Below are 25,740 nucleotides of genomic sequence, written 5' to 3' on the forward strand. Positions count from 1 at the left end.
TCCTTGCCCTCATTCCCGTAAACCCACAACCTTCCAGTGTGGGCGTTAGGGCCATTATGAACATGTTACAGTGCTGCAGAGATTTTGTTTATGGCCAGTTTTGGGGCCAGTTTATGGCTGGATTTTGGGGGGCTTGCTCCCAACATTTCACCATGTTGGTCAGGCTGGTCTTGAACTCCTGACTTCAGGTGATCTACCCGCCTCAGTCTCCCAAAGTGCTGGGATTACAGGCATGAGCCACCGTGCCTGGCCCAACTATTACTCTTACTCTTCTATCTCCTTCAGCTCTAAGCAACTTTCTTAGGTTAGGGTCCTAAGCAACTTTCATAGATTAGGGCCCTAAGCCCTAATCTAATGTCTGTCTCTAGATTTTTTTTCCTATTTCAGACATTTCATATTAATGGAACTATGTAATATGTGGTCTTTGTGACTGGTTTATTTCACCTAGCATGATATCCTCAAGGTTCATCAATGTCGTAGTATGTGTCAGCATTTACTTCATTTTTAAGCCTGTATGATAATTCCTTGGTGCACGCGCGCGTGTGTGTGTGTGTGTGTCTGTGTGTGTGTATAACTTTTTGTTTATCCATTCATTCGTTGATGGGGACTTGGGTTGCTTCTGCCTTTTGACTATTGTGAATAATGTTTCTATGAATGTGGATATAAAAACATCTCTTTCAGGCTTTGCTTTCGGTTCTTTCGGGCATATTCTCAGAAGTAGAATTGCTGGATTATGTCATAATTCTATTTTTAATCTTTTGAGGAGCCATCATACTGTTTTCCATAGTGGTGGTACATGGTACATTTTCCTTTTAAGAAAAACATTGTATGCTACTGCAAGATGATTATATTGAGATAAAAAGCTTTTCTTATACGGTTCAATACAGTAGGAAGTTTTCTGTTGCTTCTTCTTGAGTGATTAGTGGATGAATTCTGGAGAAATGTACAGTGGATCATATGATTCTTTCAGTTTGAGCTCATGACATTTTTCTCAAGTGTTTTTCTTGTTTTTAGCTCCTTTTTTTTTTTTTTCTCCCGAGACAGAGTCTTGCTCTATCTCCAGGCTGGAGTGCAGTGGTGCAATCTTGGCTCACTGCAACCCCTGCCTCTTGGGGTCAAGCGATTATCCTGCCTCCTGAGTAGCTGGGATTACAGGTGTGCACCACCACGCCTGGCTAATTTTTAGTAGAGACGAGGTTTCACCATGTTGGCCAGGCTGATCTTGAACTCCTGACCTCGTGATCCACCCACCTTGGCCTCCCAAAGTGCTGGGATTACAGGTGTGAGCCACCACGCCCGGCCTACATTTATTTTTTAAATTTGGCCATAATACTTCTAGTAGTAAATTTGCCCACAAATTTGCTTAACTTTAAGTGTGAAAATTGAAACCACAATGTTTCAGTGTAAGTTGCCTACACTCCTGGTTTATACATGTGGTTCCATTGTGCTCTATGAACTTGTGAGGTTTTTGGAGGAAGTTGTTTAAGCCCCCATGCTTTCAGATGGATATGATGGCCTTGAATATTTTCACAGTGACCTTGGGCTAATCTGGAATCAGACCCTAGCTCCAGAATCTGAGAATGAGCTGTGGCTGGGGGCTCTGAACTTTCAGTGACACACTTGGAGTATGAGGATAACTTTCTGTTCTAGAGGCCTAGCATGAGGCACATCCTGTGTAGAGATTGCTGTGGGTTAGGATAAGTGTTGTTAAGGACAAAACCTTTTGGGAGATCCCAGAGTATAAAACTCAGAGATTTATTTGGTGACAACCTGCAAATTGATGTTTTATTTTTCTTTTGGCCTACTGTATAATTTCAAAAATTGGCCCACTTCAGAGGATACATTCTATATTTGATAGTGAAATCCATGCATCTTTCCTTTAACCTCTTCAAGTAAAGTTAGTGATACTTTTACTTTCGGTGAAAGCATAAATATATTTTAAAACGTATTATGTAAATCCTATTTTATTGAGAACTCTCACTGGAATTCTTAATTGGATTCTTCTTTCTAATTGTTATGCCTTTAATTTTTTTTTCTTGCCTTAGTACATTGACTCTAGGCCCTTTATTATAGTGTTGAATAGAATTAGTGAGAATGGACATTCTTGCTTGATTTCCTATCAAAAGTGCATTATATTAGGCTGAGGAAGTATCTTTCTATTTCCAGTTTGCTGAGTTTTCTTCATGAATGAGTATTCAAGTGGTTTTTCCACATTCATATGAGATAATCTTATGATTTTTTTCCTTCATTCTCTTAAGTTGATGAGTTACACTGACCGGTTTTCTAATGTTAAACTGCCATTGTGTGTTTCTGGAATAAAAAACACTTGATCATCATCAGGTATTATTCTTTTGAGGTATTGGTAGATTCAATTTGACAATATTTTGTTGACAGTTTTTACATATGTTCATGAGGGATGTTGCTCTGTCATTTGATTTCTTGTTATGTCTTTATTCGGTTTGGTTTTAGGGCTATGTTAGCTTCATAACATGAGTTGGAAAGCATTTCTCCTCCTCTGTTTTTTGAAAGAGTTTTTGCATAATTACTATTAATTCCTCTTTGACTTTTTGATGGAATTTACCGGTGAAATCATCTGGGTCTGGAGTTTTCTTTGTGGGAAGTCTTTTGATCATACATTGGATTTTTTCTTTTCTTTTCTTTTTCTTTTTTCTTTTTTTTTGACAGACACTCACTCTGTTGTCCAGGCTGCAGTGCAGTGGCACAATCTTGGCTCACTGCAACCTCTCCCTCCCAGGTTCAAGCAATTCTCCTGCCTCAACCTCCTGAGTAGCTGGGATTACAGGCACATGCCACCATGCCCAGCTAATTATTGTATTTTTAATAGAGACAGGGTTTCACCATGTCGACTAGGCTTGTCTTGAACTCCTGATCTCAGGTGAGCCACCTGCCTCAGCCTCCCAAAGTGCTGGGATTACAGGCGTGAGCCACCATGCCTGGCCAACACAGTGGATTTCTTTTTTTTTTTAGACAGAGTCTTGCTCAGTCACCCAGGCTGGAATGTGGTGGCAATCTTGGCTCACTGCAACCTCTGCCTCCTGCATTCAAGTGATTCTCCTGCCTCAGCCTCCCCAGTAGCTGGGATTACAGGCACACACCACCACTCCTGGCTGATTTTGTATTTTTCGTAGAGACGGGGTTTCACCATGTTGGCCAGACTGGTCTCAAACTCGTGACCTCAAGTGATCTGCCTGCCTCGGCTTCCCAAAGTGCTGGGATTACAGGCATGAGCCACTGTGCCTATCAACGATTGGATTTCTTTAACAGATAAGGGACTATTCAAGTTTTTATTTTTTCCTGAGTCAGTTTTGGTAAGATATGTTTTTAAAGGGGTTTTTCCCATTTCATCTGACTTGTTGAATGTATTGACATAGAGTTGTTTATAGTAGTCTCTTGTTATTCTTTTAATGTCTCTTGGGGTCTTTTCTGATAGCTTCACTTTCATTCTTGATGGACAGATATGCCATACCATTATTTTACATAGCTGGGCTAGATGCTTTTCCGGACAGATCTCATTGCTGTACTTGATTGTTCTAGCACTATGATGGACAGATATGTGCCAAGCCATTATTTTACATAACTAGGCTAGATGCTTTTCCGGACAGATCTCATTGCTGTACTTGATTGTTCTAGCACTACTGTTTTGCTCTTTCTGTCAGATACTTGCAGCGTACAGTAGGACTTTTCTGTTTTTGAAATTTTCATTTTACCATTTTATTTGAAAGATCCAAGACCTATATTAATGAATCCTCATGAAAATGTAATTAAGTAAACACACACAGAAGAATCTAAAAAGGAAAGGAATGGTTTCTTTAAAATTCACTCTTTCTACTATTTTTTTTTTTTTAATTTTGTTTTGGGTAATGGGATCATTTTTACCTCAGACCTCAGCATCACACAGTAGGTAACACCTGCACATGTACCTTATGAATATAAAAGTTGAAATTCTATTTAAAAATTTTGTTTTGGCTTCAGTTTGGAACAGTGCAGGAACCTGATAAATGCCAATATCTAGACCTGGGTTGTTTGATATGGTGCTGCTAGACACATGTGGCTATAGATGGAGCCCTTGAAAAGTGGCTAGTCCAAATTGAAATGTTCTCTAACTGTAAAATATTCACTGAGGTTTGAAGACTCAATTCTATCTAATAGTTACAGGTTGAAATGATAATATTTTGGACAGTTGATTAAATAAAATACATTATTAAAATTAATTTTACTTGTTTCTTTTGGCTTTTAAAAATGTGGCTGTTAGAAAAATCGAAATTGCACATATGACTTGCATTGTTTTTCCGTTGTACAGCACTATTCTAGACATCGTAAAATGAATTGTTCTTCTGATCAGTCTCCCTTAAAGCAAACTTTATTAACTGAACTCAGATTTATCTTTTTTTTTTGAGATGGAATCTCACTCTGTCACCCAGCCTGGAGTACAGCGGCACGATCTCAGCTCACTGTAACCTCCACCTCCTGGGCTCAAGTGATTCTCCTGCCTCAGCCTCCTGAGTAGCTGAGGCTACAGGCACATGCTATCACACCTGGCTAATTTTTGTATTTTTAGTAGAGATGGGATTTCACCATGTTGGCCAGGCTGGTCTCAAACTCTGGATCTCAGGTGATCTGTCTGCCTGGGCCTCCCAAAGTGCTGGGATTACAGGCATGAACCATCATACCTGGCCCAGATTTATCTTAATTTGCATACTCGGATGTGTTGTTTTAAAAGTAGTGCTGTAGACTTTCTGTAAATAGGATTTTAAAACTTTTTATTGTGGATTATTTCAAATACATATAAAAGTAATGAGAATAGTATGGTATAATGACCTATCATCAAGTTTTAACAGTAACTATCAACTCTTGGTCTCTTGGTTGATCTTGTTTCATCTTACCACCCTCCCACTCACCCCACCCCTGGCCTAGATGGCTTGGAAGCCAATAGAGTATCTTTTTAAATGCCGTAGAATGAATAATTACTTAAAGTGCTAAATTCTTTTGCAAAGTGAATAACTGTCCCCTGATTTATCATGATTTTAAAAACGTGCATTAGCATGGTGGTTTACCTAAACTGAAGCATACCGATTTGAATATTTAAAAAAGATTGATCTTTACAAAGGATTATAAAATGTGCTTTTGATGTGTCATCAATTTTAATACCCACTTGATTTGGTTGTCCGTGATTTCCATTTCATTTGTCTAAAAATTAAACAAAACCCCAGTTCCTTTTGGAGAAAATTTTTTATAAGCAGTTTAATCATATAATACTGTAGTAATATAGCATTGTTCTAAGTCTTTATTTTAATGACTATTGTTTTCTTTTTAATAAGGTTTCTCTATACTTGTTTAAAGAATTGCCGTTGTATCTTTGGCAACCTTCTGCATCTGAGATAGCAGTGATTCGGGATTGGTTGTTGAATTACAACCTGACAGTGGTGAAGAATAAACTGGCCTGTGTTATTCTTGAAGGACTGAATTGGGGATTTACTAAACAGGTATGTGTTCAAACCATTCCCTGGAGACTGGAGGTTGTACATGCATCTGTTTCAAAGAAGGATTTTCTCAGAACACTAACATTTTTGAGTACCATTTGCAAGGTCTACAAATTATTTTAGCTATGTCAGAATTTAGGATTTTCTCTTTAATTCTCTTTTGCAGAATGAGCAACTATTAAATGAAGATAAATTGTTCCACGTTGAAAATTCTTCCCTTTTTCCTTATTCATGTGTATGTGTTTTTATTTTTTATTTTTATTTTTTTGAGACAGAGTCTTGCCCTGTCACCCAGGCTGGAGTGCAGTGGCACGATCTTGGTTCACTGCAACCTCCGCCTCCCAGGTTCAAGTGATTCTCCTGCATCAGCCTTCCAAGTAGCTGGGATTACAGGTGCATGCCACCACGCCTGACTAATTTTTGTATTTTTTAGTAGAGACAGGGTTTCGCCATGTTGGCCAGGCTGGTCTCGAACTCCTGACCTCAAGTGATCCTCCTTGCCTTGGCTTCCCAAAGTGCTGGGATTACAGGCATGATCCACCGTGCCCGGCTTTATCTGTTGTTTTGTCTCTAGCTACTTTAGTTTCTCCTAATTGCCTCTTCTGCCTCTGGTTCCTTTTTCTCCTGTAATTTGTCTTGCATGTCATTGTCAGAGTTGTTTTCTGAAACACTGTGCATTGGTTAACAGTCTGAGCTCTAAGCCAGCCTGCTTGGGTTCTAATCCCAGCTCTGCCATCTTCTGGCTGTGTGACTCTGAGCAAGTTTCCTAAACTCTTTGGGCCTTGGTTGCTTATTTGTAAACATTCATGTTAATGAGTATATCTCACAGGGTTGTTTTTTGTTTTGTTTTGAGATGGAGTCTCACTGTGCTGCCCAGGCTGGCCTCGAACTCCTGGGCTTAAGAGAGCCTTCTGCTGAGTACCTGGGATTACAGACGTGTGCCAGTGCGCACTGAGTTGTTGTAAGGATTAAACAAACGAGGAAATGCAAGATGTTTAGGATGATTCTTGCCACACATTAAGTACTCAGTAGTGTGGTTATTATTAAGGGTTTGCTATGTAGCATGTATCTTCAGAGATACATTTCAAGTGGTATTCACTGTTAAAAAACCTTCCCTGCCTCTTTACCTTGGACCTTATTTGTTAGCTCCTCCATCAAAAGATTAACATTTAAAAGAGAAAGTGGTGGAAAACTCAGCCCTTTACACCTATTTGACAGATTTTGTTCTGAGCAAGTCATTTAGTCCTGGAAGCCATCTTGCATCTGGACAGCATGATACCTGTTGTGCAGATGAAGAAACTGAAGCCTGGGAGCTTTTCTGCTGAGGTGTCCTTGACCACCTGGGACTGCCCATAGATTCATCTGGGCCCTCTCTCATTGACATGCTTGTAGGCAAGAGCTACAGGGAGCTGTTTTCCACCTTCACATTCTCTGGCTTGTGAACAGAATCACCCAGGCTCTCCTCTCGAAGAGCTGCATGAGAGTCTTCCCACGCCTTTGTTAGAGTTAGGAAAGTCATCTTTCTGAAAGGTTTAAGGAATGTATTTTTTCAGATTGCAAAGGAAGATAGAGTAAGAAATTTGATAGGCAACTTCAGGCACCAGAAGGAATATTTTACCTGTGTTGCTGAGTGTCTTATTTAACTAATGATGGAACAGGAAAAGGGAATGTAGACATAATTTATTAAATATCTTTCTTTCTTTCTTTCTTTCTTTTTTTTTGAGTCAGAATCTCACTCTGTAACCCAGTGGCACGATCTTGGCTCACTGCAACCGCCGCCTCCTGGGTTCAATCAATTTTGCTGCTTCAGGCTCCCAAGTAGTTGGAACTACAGGCATGCACCACCACACTTGGCTAATTTTTGTATTTTTAGTAGAGACAAGGTTTCACCATGTTGGCCAGGCTGGTCTCGAACTCTTGACCTCGAGTTATCTGTCTGTCTTGGCTTCCCAAAGTGCTAGGATTACAGGCATAAGCCATCACGCCCAGACAGTTTATTAAATATTTTTCTGTTTAATTAACTAAGCATCTTCCTGGTTCGTGGTATTGCCCTTGACCTGAAGTGTTTGTAGAGATTCTTGGGTGGAATGGGGTATGACATTCAAAGATAACCTTTTTTGGCTGGAGTAGAGGTTAAGTCAGGTTCAAACCTATCTAGGTGCAGTGTTATGGCCCTTGACAGTTTTTTGCCTATTCTCATTTTATAGCTTCATTGTGTGGGATGTGATTTTTGGAACATTTAGCTTCTGCATCGAAAATCCTTTTTTACTATTCTGTCTAATGTTTTGATTCAAAGTTACAAAAACAAAACAAAACCAAGGTTCTATGTTTGTGACTATTTTTCTCTTTAAAAGGGTACCCTTCATCTGGATCAAGCAGTTCATGCTGAAGTGGCTTTAATGGTTCTTGAAGCTTACCAGAAGTACCTTGCACAGAAGCCATATGCTGGGATTCTTTCTGAAAGTATGAAGCAGGTATTTCTTTCTCTTCTGTATTGGAAACATGAATCTTTATCTTCCCAAGACATTTAGAAATAAAGATGATAAACTTATACTATTGACCATTAGGTATCCTAAGAACATTTCTGGCAATTTAAGATGTTATAATTGACTTCTATGGTTTGATAAAGATTCTTCTTTAAAAAATAGCCTTTATATAACTATTCTAATATTACAGAATTTGAGTTGAACTACAGTGGTGTGTTAGAGCTTGGTTGTACTGGCTCTGGAGAACTGACTTAAATTTTTAGGAACTTTGCAAGCCAGGTTATTAAACTATTGGTAGCTTAAAATTGACCATGGTGGGAATTTTTACACCATCAAAATTGGCAAGTGCTATAAATGAGACCTCCGTCTGATGGTTAAACTTATTTATCAGCACACTATTCATTGAGTATCAACTTTTATGTCACTTTTCTTTTACATGAGCTAAGATCAGGTTCACAGAGTGACTAGTAAGTAAGCAGAAGTTGCGAGTGAGAAATTGCTTCGATGTAGTGCAATAAACATTAATTGGAGACCAGCAAGTAGAATATTCCTCTCTTTTGAGGGCATTGTTGGTCACAAAAGGAGATGAGTGTAGGGGCTTACTGATTTAATTTGTGTGTGACTAATGTGGCTTAAAATAAATAATTGTTTTAGGTTTCATATTTGGCCAGTATTGTTCGATATGGAGAGACGCCCGAGACCTCATTTAACCAATGGGCCTGGAATTTAATCTTGAGGCTAAAACTGCACAAAAACGATTATGGAATACAGCAGAATTGTCCAGCTGTTCCCTTCTCCATCACTGTGCCCGACATGACAGAGTCACCCACGTTTCATCCTCTCTTGAAGGCTGTGAAAGCGGGCATGCCCATTGGCTGTTATCTAGCCTTATCTATGACAGCTGTGGGCCACAGGTACAGTGTTGGGCTGAACCACTAGGGTTACTGAACCTTATAGATAGTTCTAGAATTTTATCTTCCATATCCCAAGTTCTGAGGCCTCTGTCAAACCTATTGAGGAGTAATTAGGGCCAAATAATAATCCTTGATTAACAGCTTATCAAGGGGAGATGCTGCCCAAATTCACATACTTCAGATTTGTACAAGCAAGTCACCTTGTTACGTTATGAAGAGAGTTCTCCTTGTCTCCTGGAGTGCAATGTTCATGTCAGCAGTAGATTCATACTCTCTTCCTCAGAATTGTGATCAAATAAAAATAATTGATCACCTGTAGTAAAATTTTTGAAAAATTGATGGCAGCCCAACTCAGGCTTCTTTTTTTTTTCTTTTTAATTTTACTTTAAGTTCTAGGGTACATGTGCACAACATGCAGGTTTGTTACATAGGTATACATGTGCCATGTTGGTTTGCTGCACCCATTAACTCGTCGTTTACATTAGGTATTTCTCCTAATGCTATCCCTCCTCCCTCCCCCCACCCCACGACAGGCCCCAGTCTGTGATGTTCCGCATCCTGTGTCCAAGTGTTCTCACTGTTCAGTTTCCACCTATGAGTGAGAACATGCGGTGTTTGGTTTTCTTAACTAGAGGTCCCCTTAACTGTCTAGAAGAATGAAATGCCTGACCAGGTCATATGCCTCTCTGATATGAGCCCATAGCTGTCTGTATGTCTTCCACTGGAGCATTTATCACACTATATCATAGTTAATCTGTTTAATTTTCTCAGAGATTCAGTTATATATAACTTCTATGAGAGAAGTGCCCAGGAACGGCATTTGTCTTGTGTCACCGTTTTATCCCTAGTGATGAAGACTATATCTGCTGCAGTAAATAACTGAATGCATGAATGACTTCTCAGTTGGTTAAACATCCTTTTCTTTAAAGATTCTTTTCTTATGCATAGTTTTTTTCTAGTCTATTCATTTGTCTTCAGACTCTTTGACCTCTGCTTTCTGATTCTTGTATTTTAGACTCACCGTAACTCTTTTTAGCATCCTCATTTCAACATATTGTTCCACATTAAGTGTAATTTCAGTGGGATACCGTTGCAATCAGCTGTAGTCTTCAGCCTTGTTCTGTGAAGTAGGAGAGATACAGAATTGTTTGATAGCTTGATAGCTTCCCTTGGGTTATTGACAGTTTAGTTGAGATAATAGACAAATCAATCAGCAGTACTATAGAATATAATTGCAGGCTGGATGATATGTGGAGAACAGTGGTTCTCAACTTCTACTGTTCTTTAGATTTACTTTTGGAGCCTTTTAAAAATCCCAGTGCAGGGAAAAGGGTGAGAATCCTGGCCTAAATGGGCTGGGGGCCAGTTCTCTAGGTGTCTCTAATGTACACCCTGGATTGAGAACTACTTAGAAGCTGAGCAGAAAGAATGTAAAGGAAGGAGAGATCAGTAGAGTGGGATACCTTCGTGGAAGAGCTGAGTTTTGGAAAGGAGTCTTAAATTAGACAAGACGTCTGTCGTAGTTTGGATGTTTGTCCCCCTAAACCTCATATTGACATTTGATCCCCATTGTTGGAGATGGGACCTAATAGGAGGTGTTTGGGTCTTGCAGGCTGATCCCTCATGAATGTCTTAGTGCCATCCTCTCAGTAATGAATGAGTTCTTGACTTAGTTCCCATGAGAACTGGTTGTTAAAAAGAGCCTGGCACCCCGCCTCCTCCTTACTTCCTATCTCACCATGTGATCTCTGAACTTGCCAGCTCCTGTTGGCCTTCTGCCATGTGTGGAAGCAGCCTGAGACTCTCACCAGACGCCCAGTCTTCCAGCCAGCAGAATTATGACTCAAATAAACCTTTTTTTCTTTATTAATTGCCCAGTCTCAGGTATTCCTTTATAGCAGTGCAACATGGACTAAGACAACATCCTAGGCTAATGAGCAGAGTGATGTTGTGTTCCTCTTACAGTTACTTAGTGCCCACAGTTTGTTGAAGATTCAGCTCAAGGGCCATTTCCTGCCACGTGCAGCTCCTGTACATTCTGAACAGCACACTCACTGTGTTTTATTGTCATTGTATTCTCCCCCGCTCCTCATGGACTGTTTGCTCTATTAAGGTAGGGACATTATCTTGTTCAATTGTGTATCTCCAGATCTTATACTTAGTAGGTATTCAACAAATGCTGGTGGGTTGAATGAATGTGGAAAGGAGAGTCAGGTGTCTGAGTGGGTAAGGGGAGAGGTGGGGAAATGATGAGGAAACACTTCTCAGTGATGCCTGTGATCCATATTGGAGAATGGAGGTGATCAGGCGTTTGGGCCAAATTATGGAGATATTTGAAAGCCAAGTAAAAGAAGGTAGAATTGATTTAGAAAAGAGGAGACCTGATAAGGGTCCTTAGGAAGACACTCTTTATATTGTTTCCAGTAGCTCTAGTGTTATTAACAGTTTCTGTACTTTGGGTTTCCCATCTCTAAAATGGGAGTAATAATAACATCACACTTCCTTTATGAGGCTTAAGTGAGTCAGAACACATGTAACGTGTCTAGAACAGTGTCTAACGTGATTCTCTTGAGTGCAGTTATCTGAACTTAAGTGTTTTATGATTTCTTGAATTTCTTGTATCCACTCTGGGATCATAGCTCTTTATTCACTGATACTGCTATGGACTCTCTCTAAAGATAATTTTTGATTTGTGTTGATTACTAAATCTTGAATGGGAGTGAGAATGAGAATGAGCATTTCCTCTCGGGGCTGATCTCTCGTGTAAAACTCCATGGTGGGCATTTGGGATTAGGTGTACTAGAATACAGAAGTAACTTAAAACAATCTTAGGTATGGGCGGAGTAGGCAGGGACGTAAGTTGTGTGTGAATATAATATTATGGACATTGCAGAGAAGAGTAGTCAGAAATTCACCCAGAATATTTCCCATCATAAAATCATCGATTTTTTTCTGTTTATTTTCATCCATCATTTTTCCTTTGATCTTTTAAAAAAGTATGTATAATTTTATATCCTTAGTTTTTCACTTTAATATTTTAAGTAGTTTCCTTGTGGCATAACCTTTGCACAATTACTTTATTTTTTGAAATGGTTTTTTCCCCCAGAATTAAAGCGGTTATAACCAAACTGCAGAATTAGGAAAGTGGAGAAAAAGCCACTCGCTTCTGCCTCTGTTGTACAATGACTATTTTGTTGTGACATTGTCCCTGTATTCCCCTCCACAAATAACTTTTCTTTACTGGTAGTTATGATCACGAGTATAAAATTTTATGTTTTATTCCCTAGTATCTTGATAGCAGAAGTGTTTTTCCACATTGCCTTTGGTCATCATGTGTATTATTTTAAAATGATGCAATAGTATTTCCAATTGAAAGGATTTTTCTAAAATTTCCTTAAGTTATTTTCTACCTCTGAGTTTTAGAGTTAAAAATAAACCTGAAAAGCACATCTTTACATGGATCGTATTTTATATTTTTTTCCATATTTGAGATTATTTTTTAAGGATAGATTCTTTGAAGTGAGGCAGAGAATAATAAATGTTTTATGCCAAATTGGTTTTAGCAGAATTTTGTAGTTTATGCAGGTCGAGTATCCCTAATCTGAAAACCTAAACTTTGAAATGCTCCAAAATCTGAAACTTTGAATTCTGACATTGCACTCAAAGAAAGTGTTCATTGGAGCATTTTGGAGTTTGGACTTTTGGATTAGGGATGCTCAGCTTATAAGTATGATTCGAGTGTTCCAAAATCTAGGAAAGCACTTTTGGTCTCAAGCATTTCAGATAAGGGATAGTCAACCTGTACTGACAGATTGAGCTCACTTTTGAGTCTCCTCTTTGCTGTGACACCTTGTGGGAATATCCAGACAAGGAGAGCCCCTGTGGTTCTCTTAGGAGAAGCTCTGTTTGAGAAACAAAATATGGTAGTGGAGGGTGCTTTGGATTAGAAATGTGCAAACTGACCTTACCCTAGGAAATTATGTGAATTTGGGCATGATACTTCACCTTCCTCATCCATAAAATGAAAATACAGATTAACTTTTAAGTTCCTTTGCAATTCTAGAATTTCTGTGTGAAGATTAGGGTCTAGTATTTCTATGTGAAGATTGGGTATAAAACACGTACTGGAGACCTGAGATAACCCAAGGTATTGAAGGCTCATAACTCGTTGGAAGAACAGAATTTTATGAACCAGCTACCTTGTATATTCATTGCCTTTCTCTTTTTCCGTAGCATTGAGAAGTTCTGTGCAGAAGGCATCCCACTGTTGGGAGTTCTGGTCCAGTCAAGACATTTGAGAACAGTGGTCCATGTCCTGGATAAGATTCTACCTTTATTTTACCCTTGCCAGTATTACCTTCTGAAGAATGAGCAGTAAGTGTGTTCCATTTGTGGCAGGAGACACTCTTAAACAGTCCAGCAAGTACAAATGACTGTGTCTTCTGATTTCTTAAGTAAAATAAAGGGAATGCTATTTCAACAGTGTATTATGGGGCAAAAATATTCTGCACCCCAGTTTAGAATGCAGGTTGATGAACAGTGATTCTAATAATGACTCCAGTTTTATTACCATGAAAGATATTTTTCCTTTTCACTTATTATAACTTTGAATTGCTTATTAAAGCTTATAAAGTATATGAAGGAGCAGTTTTTTCCCTGAGATTCTGGGAATCGTGCTTCTGATACTGAGCAGCAAATGGCTTTGCCATTGTAACAATAGAAAAGATTGTTTTTAATTGTTTACGGTGCATATAGTGCAGTGTTGCCAACAGATAAGATGCGTAGGAAGGTGGGAAGAGAACAACCTGTCTAGGGAGTAGAGAGTAAAGCATCTGGCTGGGGCCTCATAAAGAGTAATGAAAGGGGAGGTGAGGCCTCACCGCATGTGGAGGAGCCCTGTTCGGTGGGGACATGAAGTACATCCAAAGGCACAAGGGGAGCATTACAGTTTTCCTATTGTGTGTCTTTTAAAGCAGTATGTCTCCAACTTGGCCAAAAGAGCTTATTAAATATGGATTCCCAGGTTTCTCCCCTGGGGATTTTACTTTAGTGGGAATGGGTTAGGTCCAGGGAACTACTCACCCAACCCCTCAACCCCTTTTTAAGAATCGGCACCCTGGGCATGAGGCAAGTTTGGAAACTGAATGGTTTGGAAACATCTCTGCCTTTATTCGTGGAGGTGGGGAGTGAGGAGGGGAGAGTGGTGCCTTTGGGTCTTTCTCGTAATGCTGTTTAACTTGCATGTGTTTGTGTCGTGGATCTGTTCTTACACCTCTGTGGGTAGAGAGAATTCTTTTTAACCCATGTTAAATGTGAAAACTTTATTCTTCTAGAGTCCCTTCTTAAATAGTGCTTTGGTCAAAAAATGGGACCAATTTAGGAATTTTTTGTTTCCTCGTAAGTAATTAGCTGGGGAAAATTCCGTTGACTCCTGATTGGAAGGTAAAGTGCATCCTCCTGTGTGCTTGGCAGGTTTTTGTCGCACCTCCTCTTGTTCCTACACTTGGACAGCGGTGTCCCTCAGGGTGTCACACAACAGGTCACCCACAAGGTGGCACAGCACTTGACAGGAGCCAGCCATGGGGACAACGTGAAACTTCTCAACAGCATGATCCAGGTGAGGGCCCTTGCAAGCCCCTAAACACACTTCTAGTGTTAGCACGCTTATGTTTTAGTCATTTCAGATCACTTGGCTCAGTGTGCTTTTGGCCAAGAAAGGCAGTAGATTTGGGCTTTGTAGTGGAGGTAAATATTATTTTATTGCTATTTAAAAAATGAGAGGCTGGTTGTTATCTTTCCCATCACATGAGCCTTTTCTCCACAGGCACACATATCTGTAAGCACTCAGCCCAATGAAGTGGGCCCCGTTGCTGTGTTGGAGTTCTGGGTTCAGGCTCTCATAAGCCAGCATCTCTGGTACCGAGAACAACCTATCCTCTTCCTCATGGACCACTTGTGTAAAGCAGCTTTTCAGCTGATGCAGGAAGACTGCATACAGAAATTACTCTACCAGCAACATAAGGTAAAAAACCTGTTAGAAAATTTATCTTTCAGTGATTGGCTAGATACAGTCGTTTGTTGTTGTTTTTTTGAGACAGAGTTTCGCTCTTGTTGCTCAGGCTGGAGTGCAATGGCACGATCACAGCTCACTGCAACCTCCGCCTCTTGGGTTCAAGCGATTCTCCTGCCTCAGCCTCCTGAGTAGCTGGGATTACAGGTGTGAGCCACCACGCCCAGCTAATTTTTGTATTTTTAGTAGAGACTGGGTTTCACTATGTTGGTCAGGCTAGTCTTGAACTCCTGACCTCAGGTGACCTGCCCACCTCGGCCTCCCAAAGTTCTGGGATTACAGGTGTGAGCCACCGTGGCTGGCCTAAGTATAGTAGCTTTCTAAAAAGATTCCCCCAAATACAGTTTTTAGATTTGGCTGTAATGCTCTGCATTGGACTATTATTGCTGGTGGACACATCCTTGAAATCTCTGTCTTATCAGAATCTTGTATTGTAGTAAGACAGTTGCTGATACTCTTGTAAAGGTCATTGATAAGATTTTTCTTAAAGCCTCCTCTCTCTGCTCCACATCTCCCGGTGTAGAATGCCTTGGGTTACCATTGTGACCGGAGTCTGCTCTCATCTTTGGTGAACTGGATTGTGGCAGGCAACATCACTCCTTCCTTTGTGGAGGGCTTGGCCACACCTACTCAGGTAGGAAACTGACTGAGAGGACCATTTGTTATCTTTGTGAACTTTAATCTCATGATCATCCTTGCAAAGAAATTACTAATAGTCTAAATTAACTTTTATTTAGCCCTTATTCTAGTATAAGTATACTTTTTCATTTAATCTTTGTAGTAGCCCTTTGCTGAGGTTGTGCTTTTGTCATTCCTGTTTTACAGAGGAGTTAACGGAGTGTTTTTTTTTTTTTTTTTTGAGACGGAGTTTCATTCTTGTTGCCCAGGCTGGAGTGCAGTGGCGCGATCTTGGCTCACTGCAACTTCTGCCTCCTGGATTCAAGCTATTCTTCTGCCTTAGCCTCCCAAGTAGCTAGGATTACAGGCATGCGCCACCATGCCCAGCGCATTGTATTTTTAGTAATCGGGGTTTCTCCATGTTGGTCAGTCTGGTCTCAAACTCCTGACCTCAGGTGATCTGCCCGTCTTGGCCTCCCAAAGTGCTGGGATTACAGATGTGAGCCACTGCGTGCAGCCTGAGGTTTTTTTTTTTTTTAAATTAAAAAACGTTTTTGGAGACCAGGCCTTACTTTGTTGCGCAGGCTAGTCTCAATCTCCTCTTGTTAAGTCATTCTCCTGCTCCCAGCCTCCCTAGTATTTGGGGACTACAGGCACACTACTGTGCCTAGCTATAACTGAGGTTCAGTGGAATTAAGGGCTATCTCAGGAATAGACAGCTCTTAATCAGACTCCAGCCAGCTGACTGTAGAGACTGCCCAGCAGCACTGCGGAGAGCTTTAGAGTAGGCACTGGAGCCAGACAGCCTGGGTTTCAATCTGGGTTCTGCTGTTTGTTAGCTCTGTGCCTTGGGCAGCTTGCCTACCTCTCTGTCCTCAGTTTTCTCAGTTGTCAAATGGGAATAATGATGGCACCTGTGTGTAAAGCATTTAGAACAGTGCTTAGCTCGTAGCCAGTGCTTACTGAGTGTTGGCCATTATTATTGTCATCATCAGCAGCAGCATTATTTTTATCATTACCACCTCTTACACTTTGTGTATAAAATTATGTCTGTTTCATCACTTAAATCAGTAGTAACATTCTTCAACCTGTTATTCGTCTTACTTCTTGCTCTTCTTCCCACCTCTCATGGATTGAGCTGGAACAAACTCCTTGCTGTTAGCTAGACACATCCCTGGCTTTTCCTCTTTTTGTCTCTGCCTAGCGGATTCTCTTACCAGCATGCCTTTCCCTCTGACCTCTACATAGAACCTTCTCTGAGGTAGCACTTCACCTTGACTCAGTCCTTGCCACTGCTCAACTTCACATTTTGGTTACTTACATATTAGTCTTGTCTACTCCAATAGATGGAAAACTTCTTAAAGACAGGGCCCCTGTCTGGTCCTCTTTCCTGTCTCTCTCGCACACAGATCTTGCCCAGTAAATATGGAGTGAATGAACATCTTCTTGTACTAAAGTAGCCTTTCCAAAGGAACGTAACATTTTCCAATGATCTATTTTATTTAAATTTATATCTGTGACAAGAATATAGGTGGGTATAAAAATGTGTTAATTTTAGAAACTGCAAATATTTGCTGATTGAGATTGAGATAGGAAGAGAATATAAATGTGGAATATCAGGATGTATTTTGTCAGTGGGGCAAGCTCCTCCTTCCCCTCCCCTTTATCTGGTGTCATTGTAGGTCTGGTTTGCCTGGACAGTGCTCAACATGGAATCCATCTTTGAAGAGGACTCCCAGCTCCGGAGAGTTATTGAAGGGGAATTGGTGATAAACTCTGCTTTCACCCCTGACCAAGCTCTGAAGGTACAAATAGCAGTTCTGCATTTGAGTGGTAGAAGGTGGCTTACACTTTTGCTGATGGATTCACCCGTAGCTTTTGGGCTTCTGTGTCTTCTTTTGTTGTGAATGTTTGGAAAGCTCAGCAACCAAACCAGTACTCAAAACTGTGTAATTGAAGAATACTTGCTTCTCAAGTTTCATTTAACAAGAGTCTCAACCTAATATTTGAAGGCTGGATCATTGCACATGTGACAGGGGTTGCCACTGGCTCCCACATACATCAGCATTCCCTAGAGAGCTCGTTAAAAAGCAGATTCCTAGACCTCACCTTCTGAGATTTGGAGTCTCTGAGTCTGGAGTGGGACCAGGAGTTTATTTTTTAAAACTCCCAGCTGATTCTTAGGCTTACTAATGTGTGGGAAAGACTGGAATAAGGCTTTAAAGAGCCTTCTATTTTAGTATAGATTTTGCTTTTGGGTTTCAGAGCCTGTTAAAGAATTTGCTTTTGGGTTTCAGAGCCTGTCAAAGAATTCAGCATTCTCGAATGTCCTTTTGAAATCTGAATTTTCAAAAGATTGATAAAGTTTGACGGTCACATAGTCACATCTACTTTTTTTTTTTTTTTTTTTTTTTTTTGGAGACAGAGTCTTGCCCTGTTGCCCAGGCTGGAATGTTGCAATGGCACAATCGCAGCTCACTGCAACCTCCACCTCCCAGGCTCAAGCAATTCTTATGGCTCAGCCTCAGCCTCCTGAGTAGCTGGGATTACAGGAGTGCACCACCACACCCAGCTAATTTTTCTATTTTTGGTAGAGACAGGGTTTTGCCATGTTGGCCAGGGTGGTCTTGAACTCCTGACCTGAAGTGATCCACCCGCCTTGGCCTCCCAAAGTGCTGGGATTACAGGTGTGAGCCACTGCCCCTGGCTTTACTTTTGGTTTTCATTTCATTCTGTTCCCTTGCACTATAACGTTGTATTTGCCAAGGAATTTCAGAAATGAAAATGAGGTTAGACTAGATGACTCTTAAGACCCATACCCATTCTGAGGTCTGTGAAGTGTTTTGACAGAAAAAAAGCTGCCCTACATGTCTTGCTACCAAGGAGGTTAAAATGTTAACTAGTGGATTGGAGAGGTGAGTTCCATATGATTTTTAAAAAATATATTATTGAATTGAAAACAGAATGTTTGGTGTTTCATTTGGATCACTTAGAAAGAGTTAACTATTTGCATTTATGTTCATTTTGTGGTTACTCAGAGCCCTTCCTTTTTTGTAGAAAGCCCAGACCCAGCTGAAGCTTCCCATCGTGCCATCCCTCCAGAGGTTGCTGATTTATCGCTGGGCCCACCAGGCTCTGGTCACGCCTTCTGATCACCCTCTCCTGCCACTCATTTGGCAGAAGTTCTTCCTTCTGTATCTTCACCGCCCAGGACCACAGTATGGGTATGGTGCCCAGTATTGTAGGTTTCTGTGAGTCCATTTCTGCCTTTTCACTGCTCTCTTTCTATGTGTTCTTAGACTGTGGAGTGTGAGTTGGAATCATTCTTTGGTGATCTCTGGCGAGGACTCTTTGTCTGTCTCTATGTTTGACATTTATTAGACTGGATCTTTTTTGAGTTGGTGGTGTCTTGTGGCAGCTTCTTTTTACCATCTTCCATGACCAGTGTAGTGAAGACAACACCCTGGGATTGGGCAAGGTTTCACACAGAACTTCTGGAGATACAAAGGGACAACAACGGTCTCAAACCTTGGCTGCCTGTGTGACCGTCATGGGCTTGTGGGAGGGGACCTTGTGATGAGTGGTGCAGGTGTGAACAAAGGCCAGTCTGTGTCTGTCACCTATGGGTTGTACTTGGGAATATTTAGCATTTTCATGGGATTCATATGAAGATACTCCACCCAGCCAGAGACATCCACTATTACCAACCATTGCTCTCTAGCTCCTGCCTCAATTCCTCATTCCCTTAACTCACTCATTTGAAATATATAGATATTGACTGGGCATGGTGGCTCAAGCCTATAATTCCAGCAGTTTGGGAGACCAAGGTGGGAGGATCACTTGAGGTCGGAAGTTAAAGACAAGCCTGATCAACATGGTGAAACCCCATCTCTACTAAAAATAGAAAAATTAGCCCAGCGCAGCGGCACGTGCCTGTAATCCCAGCTACTTGGGAGGCTGAGGCAGGAGAGTCGCTTGAACTCTGGAGATGGAGGTTGCAGTGAGCCAAGATTTTGCCACCGCACTCCAGCCTGGGCGACAGAGCGAGACTCTGTCTCAAAAAAAAAAAGTATCTACCTATATATATGTGTGTGCGCGTGTGTGTGTGTGTGTGTATAAATAGATAGATAGATAAAAAGTTAGATAGATTCTTAGTCACTTCTAATTTTGTTTTTGCCAGATTGCAAGTTCTTCAAGAATAGAGAACATCTTTATCTATGCTGTACCTCTAAATAGTGATGATGTCTTAAATTTGTGTAGCATTTCACACTTTGTAAAACTACTTTCATATACACCATCTTGTTGGACCATCAAAATAATCTTTGAGGTAGAAATAATAGGTATTGATTTAATGGTGTATATCCACAATCACAGTAAATTGCCTTGCTAATTGACTGCTATTTTATGCCATACAGAAAGTACATCTTGTGTTGAAAGGTTATAGATCTGTGCTTGCGTTTTTTTTAAGGTTACCCATAGATGGTTGTATTGGAAGAAGGTTTTTTCAAAGTCCTGCTCATATCAGTTTGTTGAAAGAAATGAAGAGACGTTTGACCGAGGTGGCTGACTTCCACCATGCTGCAAGCAAGGCCCTCCGTGTTCCAGCAGAGGGCAGAGAAGGGCTGCCAGAGAGCACCCCTGGTTACCTGACTTCACCAGAACTGCACAAGGAGCTGGTGAGGTGAGTATGGTTATTTAGCCTCTTACATTGTTGTCTGCAGCACAGGTACTATGCTGGAGCAGTTAACTGTGTTACAAACTGCTGGATGTTATTCTCTTAACATGGTTTGGTTGAGTATGGAAGGTGGCTTTGATATAGATTTGCATCTTGAAATGTTTCTCTTTTATGTTCCTCAAGCGAACTGAATCAACAGTTTGGATGTACTTGTGTCGAGTGCCTGTAGTCTGAGTGATAAATCCTCTTCTACTTCTTTGTGTAAAAATAGAAATAAACCAAATTTTATCATAGCAGGTAAGCAACGATTAAAGCCTACTAGACAGCCTGGGCAACATAGTGAGACCGTATCTCTACAAAAAAAAAAAAAAAAAAAAATTAGCCAAGCCTGGTGGCATGCACCTGTGGTCCCAGCTACTTGGGAGGCTGAGATGGGAGGATCCCTTAAGCCCAGAAGGTCAAGGCTGCAATGAACCATAATCATGCCACTGCACTCCAGCCCGGGCAACAGAGTGAGACTCTGTTTCAAAAAAACCTTGCTAGAATAGTTCTTTTTCTAAGAAGGAGTGTCTCACTATGTTGCCCAGGCTGGAGTGCAGTGGCTATTCATAGGCACAATTATAGTGAGATGATCATAGTGCATCTCAGCCCCAAACTCCTGGGCCCAAGTGATCCTCCTGAACAGTTGAGACTGCAGGTGTGTGCCACCACACGTAGCCTAGAATAACTCTTCAAAAGAAACAAATGACCGAGGCAGGGCTCTTTTAGTTGGTTCATCCTCCACCAGATTCAGGGATCCACCTAGGATGAGGGGTCTAGTAATCTCCCAAAAATATGTGCCCTATAAAATCAGGGTACAATATTTGCTTCCTGTAAAAGGTTAAGAACTCTGAAGATAGGTTTGGATTCCTTTTACACTATTCCTTCATCTTTCATTTATAAGTTTGATATAAACCAAATACTAGTCTTACAAATAAAACTTAATAAAAATGGCTCTTAAGAATTAATCCTGAATACCCAATAGCTCGATGAGGCCCCCATTTCAACTAGCACTGAGGCCTCAAGTTTACTTGCCCTCAACCTTTTAGGGCTCTCTCTCAGCCTCCAGAATGATTTCTCCCCTTATGTTGCTTGTTGAAGGAGAACTTTTTAACTAGCCTTAAGCAGTGGAAGGCTTTCTCTGTGAACATTTTAGATAAGCCAAGAAAGTGTTAGATATTCCCTTCTGCCTCTGTTATGTTCCCCTTCCTGGTATGTGTTCATAAAGTGGCCATCTATTTCACTGAGTCAGAAACTGGAGGAGAGAACTACCTAGCAACCTCTTCCCTGTAAGAACCCCAAAGCCCTGTCCTTGTCTCTGTTCCTAGACTGGCTGTTGCAGAGGTAAAGGAGGTAATTTTCCACTTTATTGAGTAAAGTCAGGCCAGGCCACCTCCCAGTCCCCCACCCAGTAATTTGTGTGTTTGCCGACTATTTTTCTAGTACTGCTGGTAAAAACAAAACAAATTAAAAATGAAGGAAGTATCATATTTTTAAAAAGGTTTTTACTGGAAACTTGGAACTTTTTTTGAGGCAGGGTTTTGCTGTGTCACCCAGGCTGAAGTGCAGTGGCGCAATCTCGGCTCACTGCAACCTCTGCCTCCCAGATTCAAGTGATTCTCCTGTCTCAGCCTCCTGAGTAGCTGGGATTACAGGCGTGCACCACCATGTCTGGCTCATTTTTGTATTTTTAGTAGAGACGAGAATTTCACCATGTTAGTCAGGCTTATCTCGAACTCCTGACCTTGTGATCTGCCCGCCTCAGCCTTCAAAAGTACTGGAATTACAGGCCACTGTGCCCAGCCAGAACTTTTATTTTTTTAAGTCTGATTTTATTTTATTCCATCTTGATGAGAGGGGCATACACACATGCTATGATATTTATTTGTGATTCTTTGAGGTGGGAGATGGTTCTTGAGCCTAAAGCTGGAAAATTCCTACAATGCATAAGTTTAAAATAGCTCTTAATATTTTCTCTGAAAATGTTTTTATTTTCCAAGCAAAAATAACTGACTGAATTGCTCAGGAAAGAAAAGCTCCAAATTCAGATCCCAGGTCTGTGGTAAAAATCACCTTTTCCAGTTATTTTTTTCTGTGTACTGTATTTAAATCTACTTTAAAGAATGGTTGTCAGAGCCCCTTCTTCATACCTTTTGTTTTAGCAATTATCGCATCATATTTGAATGATCTGTAACATGCCTCCCCTGCTGAACCAGGAGTTCCCTGGGAGCCGTGGTGGTTGTTGGCCACATTTTCTGTATTATGGGCTTTCTTTACTCTTACGTAGGGGTGCCAGTGTTCCTAGAGATGTAAAGAAACTTCATTTGCATGCTCATCTTTTTATGTTTCATATAATTATGTTTTTATCTTTTAGGCTCTTCAATGTATATATATTATGGCTAGAAGATGAGAATTTTCAAAAAGGAGATACCTATATCCCTTCTCTACCAAAGCATTATGATATTCACAGGCTAGCAAAAGTGATGCAGAATCAGCAGGTGAAACTATAGCACTCTTTTTTAGCATATCCGAATGTAATTTGAACTGGTCATATTCATAATAATAAAAAAATTGATTGATAAGAAAATGGATAGTCACTCAGATGGTCATTGTTTCTATGAGTTTTGTCAGTATCTAAGTGATTATATGGAGGGAATACTCCCTTTTGAATCTCCAGCCACACCGTGCCTTCTACTTGAAGGCTCGAAGCTTGTTTAGAGCTTTTTACAACGTCATAAACATAACCTTCCTCTGACTGTGTATTTTTTAAAATTGGAAGTTCTTAGCAGCTAAACACCTTTAAGCAATTATCTCTACTCCCGTTCTTATATGCAGTGTAAAAATTTGTAAGAATTTGTAAGCATCCATATGTGATGTAGGAGGTTAGTTGCATGGAGGAGATCAGGAGCTCACCTTTGTTTGGCTTTGGAGGTGCTTACTTGTCCTTGTCACAGTTCTGGTTGCTCTTCTGGAACCACTTGATTTCAGTCTTCATATGTCCTAAGCTGTTCTCTCCCAGGCACTCAAAGATGTCTGTGACCCTTTTTCAGGCCAACACTTGTAATCTCAGTTTTCTCTAAGCTTCTCTAGCCTTCTTGGGGACAGGGAAAAAGGGTTGGAGAAGACAATTCTCTTCTGTTCTAGTTCCTTTTTTTCTAGGGTTGCAGTCTTTTGAGCATTGACCCAGCACCAGGATGGGATTTAGGAACCTCTAAGAGTTGAAACACTTTCATTTGGATCCTTAACGCTCCTACTTTCATATCATGTGTATATTTTATCTCCAGTAGGTGTCTTTTTCTTGTTTTCTTTCCTTCATTCCTTGCCTTTCTTCTTGCTTTCCTTTTCTTCTGTATTTATTGAGTGTCTTCTAAGTGCTAGGTACCAAAGATACAAAAAGAAATCTGATACATTCCCTGCCTCCAAAGAGCTTATTGGCAAACAGGAGACTAAACAAACAGTTATTACATTTTGTGATCAAGATTATGGGCCCGGTGCGTGGCTTACACCTGTAATCCCAACACTTTGGGAGGCCGAGGCGGGTGGATCACCTGAGGTCAGGAGTTCAAGGCCAGCCTGGCCAACATGGCGAAACCCCGTCTGTACTAAAAAATACAGAAAATTAGCTGGGCGTGGTCGTGGGCACCTGTAATCCCATCAACTCAGGAGACTGAGGCAGGATAATCACTTGAACCTGGGAGGTAGAGGTTGCAGTGAGCTGAGATCGCGCCACTGCACTCCAGCCTGGGTAACAGAGAGAGACGCCATCTTAAAAAAAAAAAAATTAGGAGAGTGGAATGCACATGGTACTATGGGAACATAGAGGAATAACCCCTCATTTGGATTGGGCCTGGAGTGGTGACCTTTGAGCTGAGCCCTGAAGGACAAATGGGAGTTGGGCAGATGGAAAGGAAAGGCATGGTGTTAGGGAGTGGCAGAGAGGATGTTAACGGGCAGAAAGACCAGTGTGTGCAGAGACATAGCAGGTGAGAGAGAGTAGGACATAGCAGGTGAGAGAGAATAGGGCATGTTCAGAAAGGTGCAGGGTAGGGCAAAGCACCTGAGGCGGGGCAGATGAAACCAGAGAGGTGAGTAGGAGTGAAATCCCTAAGGACTATGTATACGTTTCGAAAGAATTTGGCTTGTATTTTGAAGTCTTCGTTTGGAAAGCTATTGAAATAGCAGCAGTTATTAATGAATAGATGAATTAAGAATATATCGAGGAAGAATCAGATACCCAAAGACTTCCAAATTTCTAACTTTGGCCCCCAGAGATAAACCCTGGAAGAGCGGGTACCAGAGGGGCTTCAACAAGAGCTCTCTATCAAGGAGTTGGTCAGAAGGGGAGATACAGATCTAGAATTCAGGAATGAGGCAAAGTTGGATATGTGGATTTAGTGGTAAGAGAATACGTAGATTAAGAAGGGGACTGAAGATGGAACCCTGAGAAATAACAGCATTTAAGGCACAGAGAAATAAGACTGAGAATATAGAGCCAGAGAAACAGGAAAAATACACATGAGACCATGATGTCCTGACATCCTTTGAGTGCAGTTCCATCCTCATCTTTTTATACTTGACATCCCTCATCCATATCCAAAGCTTTGTACATGGTAGGTACTTGGTCAGTGTTTTTAAAATTAGCCATTGCTTTCTTGGTTCTCTGAGATTTATCCTGGTTCCTCAGCATCAACAGAACTAATTGATTCCTTTCTCCCTCTTTTTCTTTTTAATTCAGCCTTTGCTTGGCGCTTGATGTATAATTTCTTGATCTGTAATTCAAGCTCAGGGTTCTTTTGTATTTTTATGGTTTCTAATACATCTCTGTTTACCTATCGTTAATTCCTAGTATTTGCTCTGATCATTAGCCTCTGTTAACAGTTCCTTAGCATAGAGACAGAGAAAGTGACAGAGTGGCCCTATTTAAAGGAGCGTGTATACAATAGGAGGATCTGACCCAGCACATTGAACAGTCAGCTGCATGTAGAATTCAGGACTGTGATTGGGATTACATTGGAGCTCCTCCTCTGAGTCTGGAATGCCTTGCGCTGTGGGGTTGGTTTGGAAATAATGATTTGGGACTTCACAGCAGTGTGCTTATGGAGAAGCCAGGGACATTTTTTGGTTTAGAGGGATCCTTGTGCCTTTAGAGCACTTAAAATCCAAAAAAAAAAAATCATGGTCCACAAACCCATAGTCCCTATTTGCTCACTTGCTGTTACTATTTGAAGTTCATTGATAATTTGACTTTTTGTTGTTGTTAAAGGCAGTCCCCCATTCTAATGCGTAGTGATCACTAAAGTGAAATATATATAATTCGAAATAGGTAAGACAGCCCACGGGAGTGTAGGGGGAGGATACTAGAGCTGCTATATTTATTGTTTTCTCATTTTATTTGTTTACTTATGTGACACCTGTTATTATGAAAAAATTCCATCGT

The 25,740-nt window shown here is 40.7% G+C and overlaps 2 protein-coding genes across 6 annotated transcripts in view; one reads left to right on the plus strand and one right to left on the minus strand.

The window, feature by feature from the left end:
• The window catches only part of HAUS1 (HAUS augmin like complex subunit 1), a 983,957-nt gene that overhangs the window by 216,183 nt on the left and 742,034 nt on the right, over positions 1–25,740 (minus strand). The window lies entirely within an intron of this gene.
• The window catches only part of EPG5 (ectopic P-granules 5 autophagy tethering factor), a 131,476-nt gene that overhangs the window by 46,150 nt on the left and 59,586 nt on the right, over positions 1–25,740 (plus strand). For 3 of the 5 annotated variants that reach the window (XM_050767944.1, XM_050767946.1, XM_050767949.1), the window contains 11 exons: positions 5,340–5,504; positions 7,856–7,975; positions 8,642–8,901; positions 13,135–13,275; positions 14,374–14,518; positions 14,726–14,923; positions 15,495–15,605; positions 17,272–17,394; positions 18,647–18,840; positions 20,058–20,270; positions 22,678–22,801. In XM_050767944.1, the coding sequence (XP_050623901.1) occupies positions 5,340–5,504; positions 7,856–7,975; positions 8,642–8,901; positions 13,135–13,275; positions 14,374–14,518; positions 14,726–14,923; positions 15,495–15,605; positions 17,272–17,394; positions 18,647–18,840; positions 20,058–20,270; positions 22,678–22,801 (1,794 nt within the window). The remainder of the gene's footprint in view (positions 1–5,339; positions 5,505–7,855; positions 7,976–8,641; positions 8,902–13,134; positions 13,276–14,373; positions 14,519–14,725; positions 14,924–15,494; positions 15,606–17,271; positions 17,395–18,646; positions 18,841–20,057; positions 20,271–22,677; positions 22,802–25,740) is intronic. The other 2 variants (XM_050767947.1, XM_050767948.1) reach the window with 1 other exon arrangement.

This window comes from Macaca thibetana, chromosome 18, assembly GCF_024542745.1.
Source record: "Macaca thibetana thibetana isolate TM-01 chromosome 18, ASM2454274v1, whole genome shotgun sequence".
Lineage (NCBI taxonomy): Eukaryota > Metazoa > Chordata > Mammalia > Primates > Cercopithecidae > Macaca > Macaca thibetana.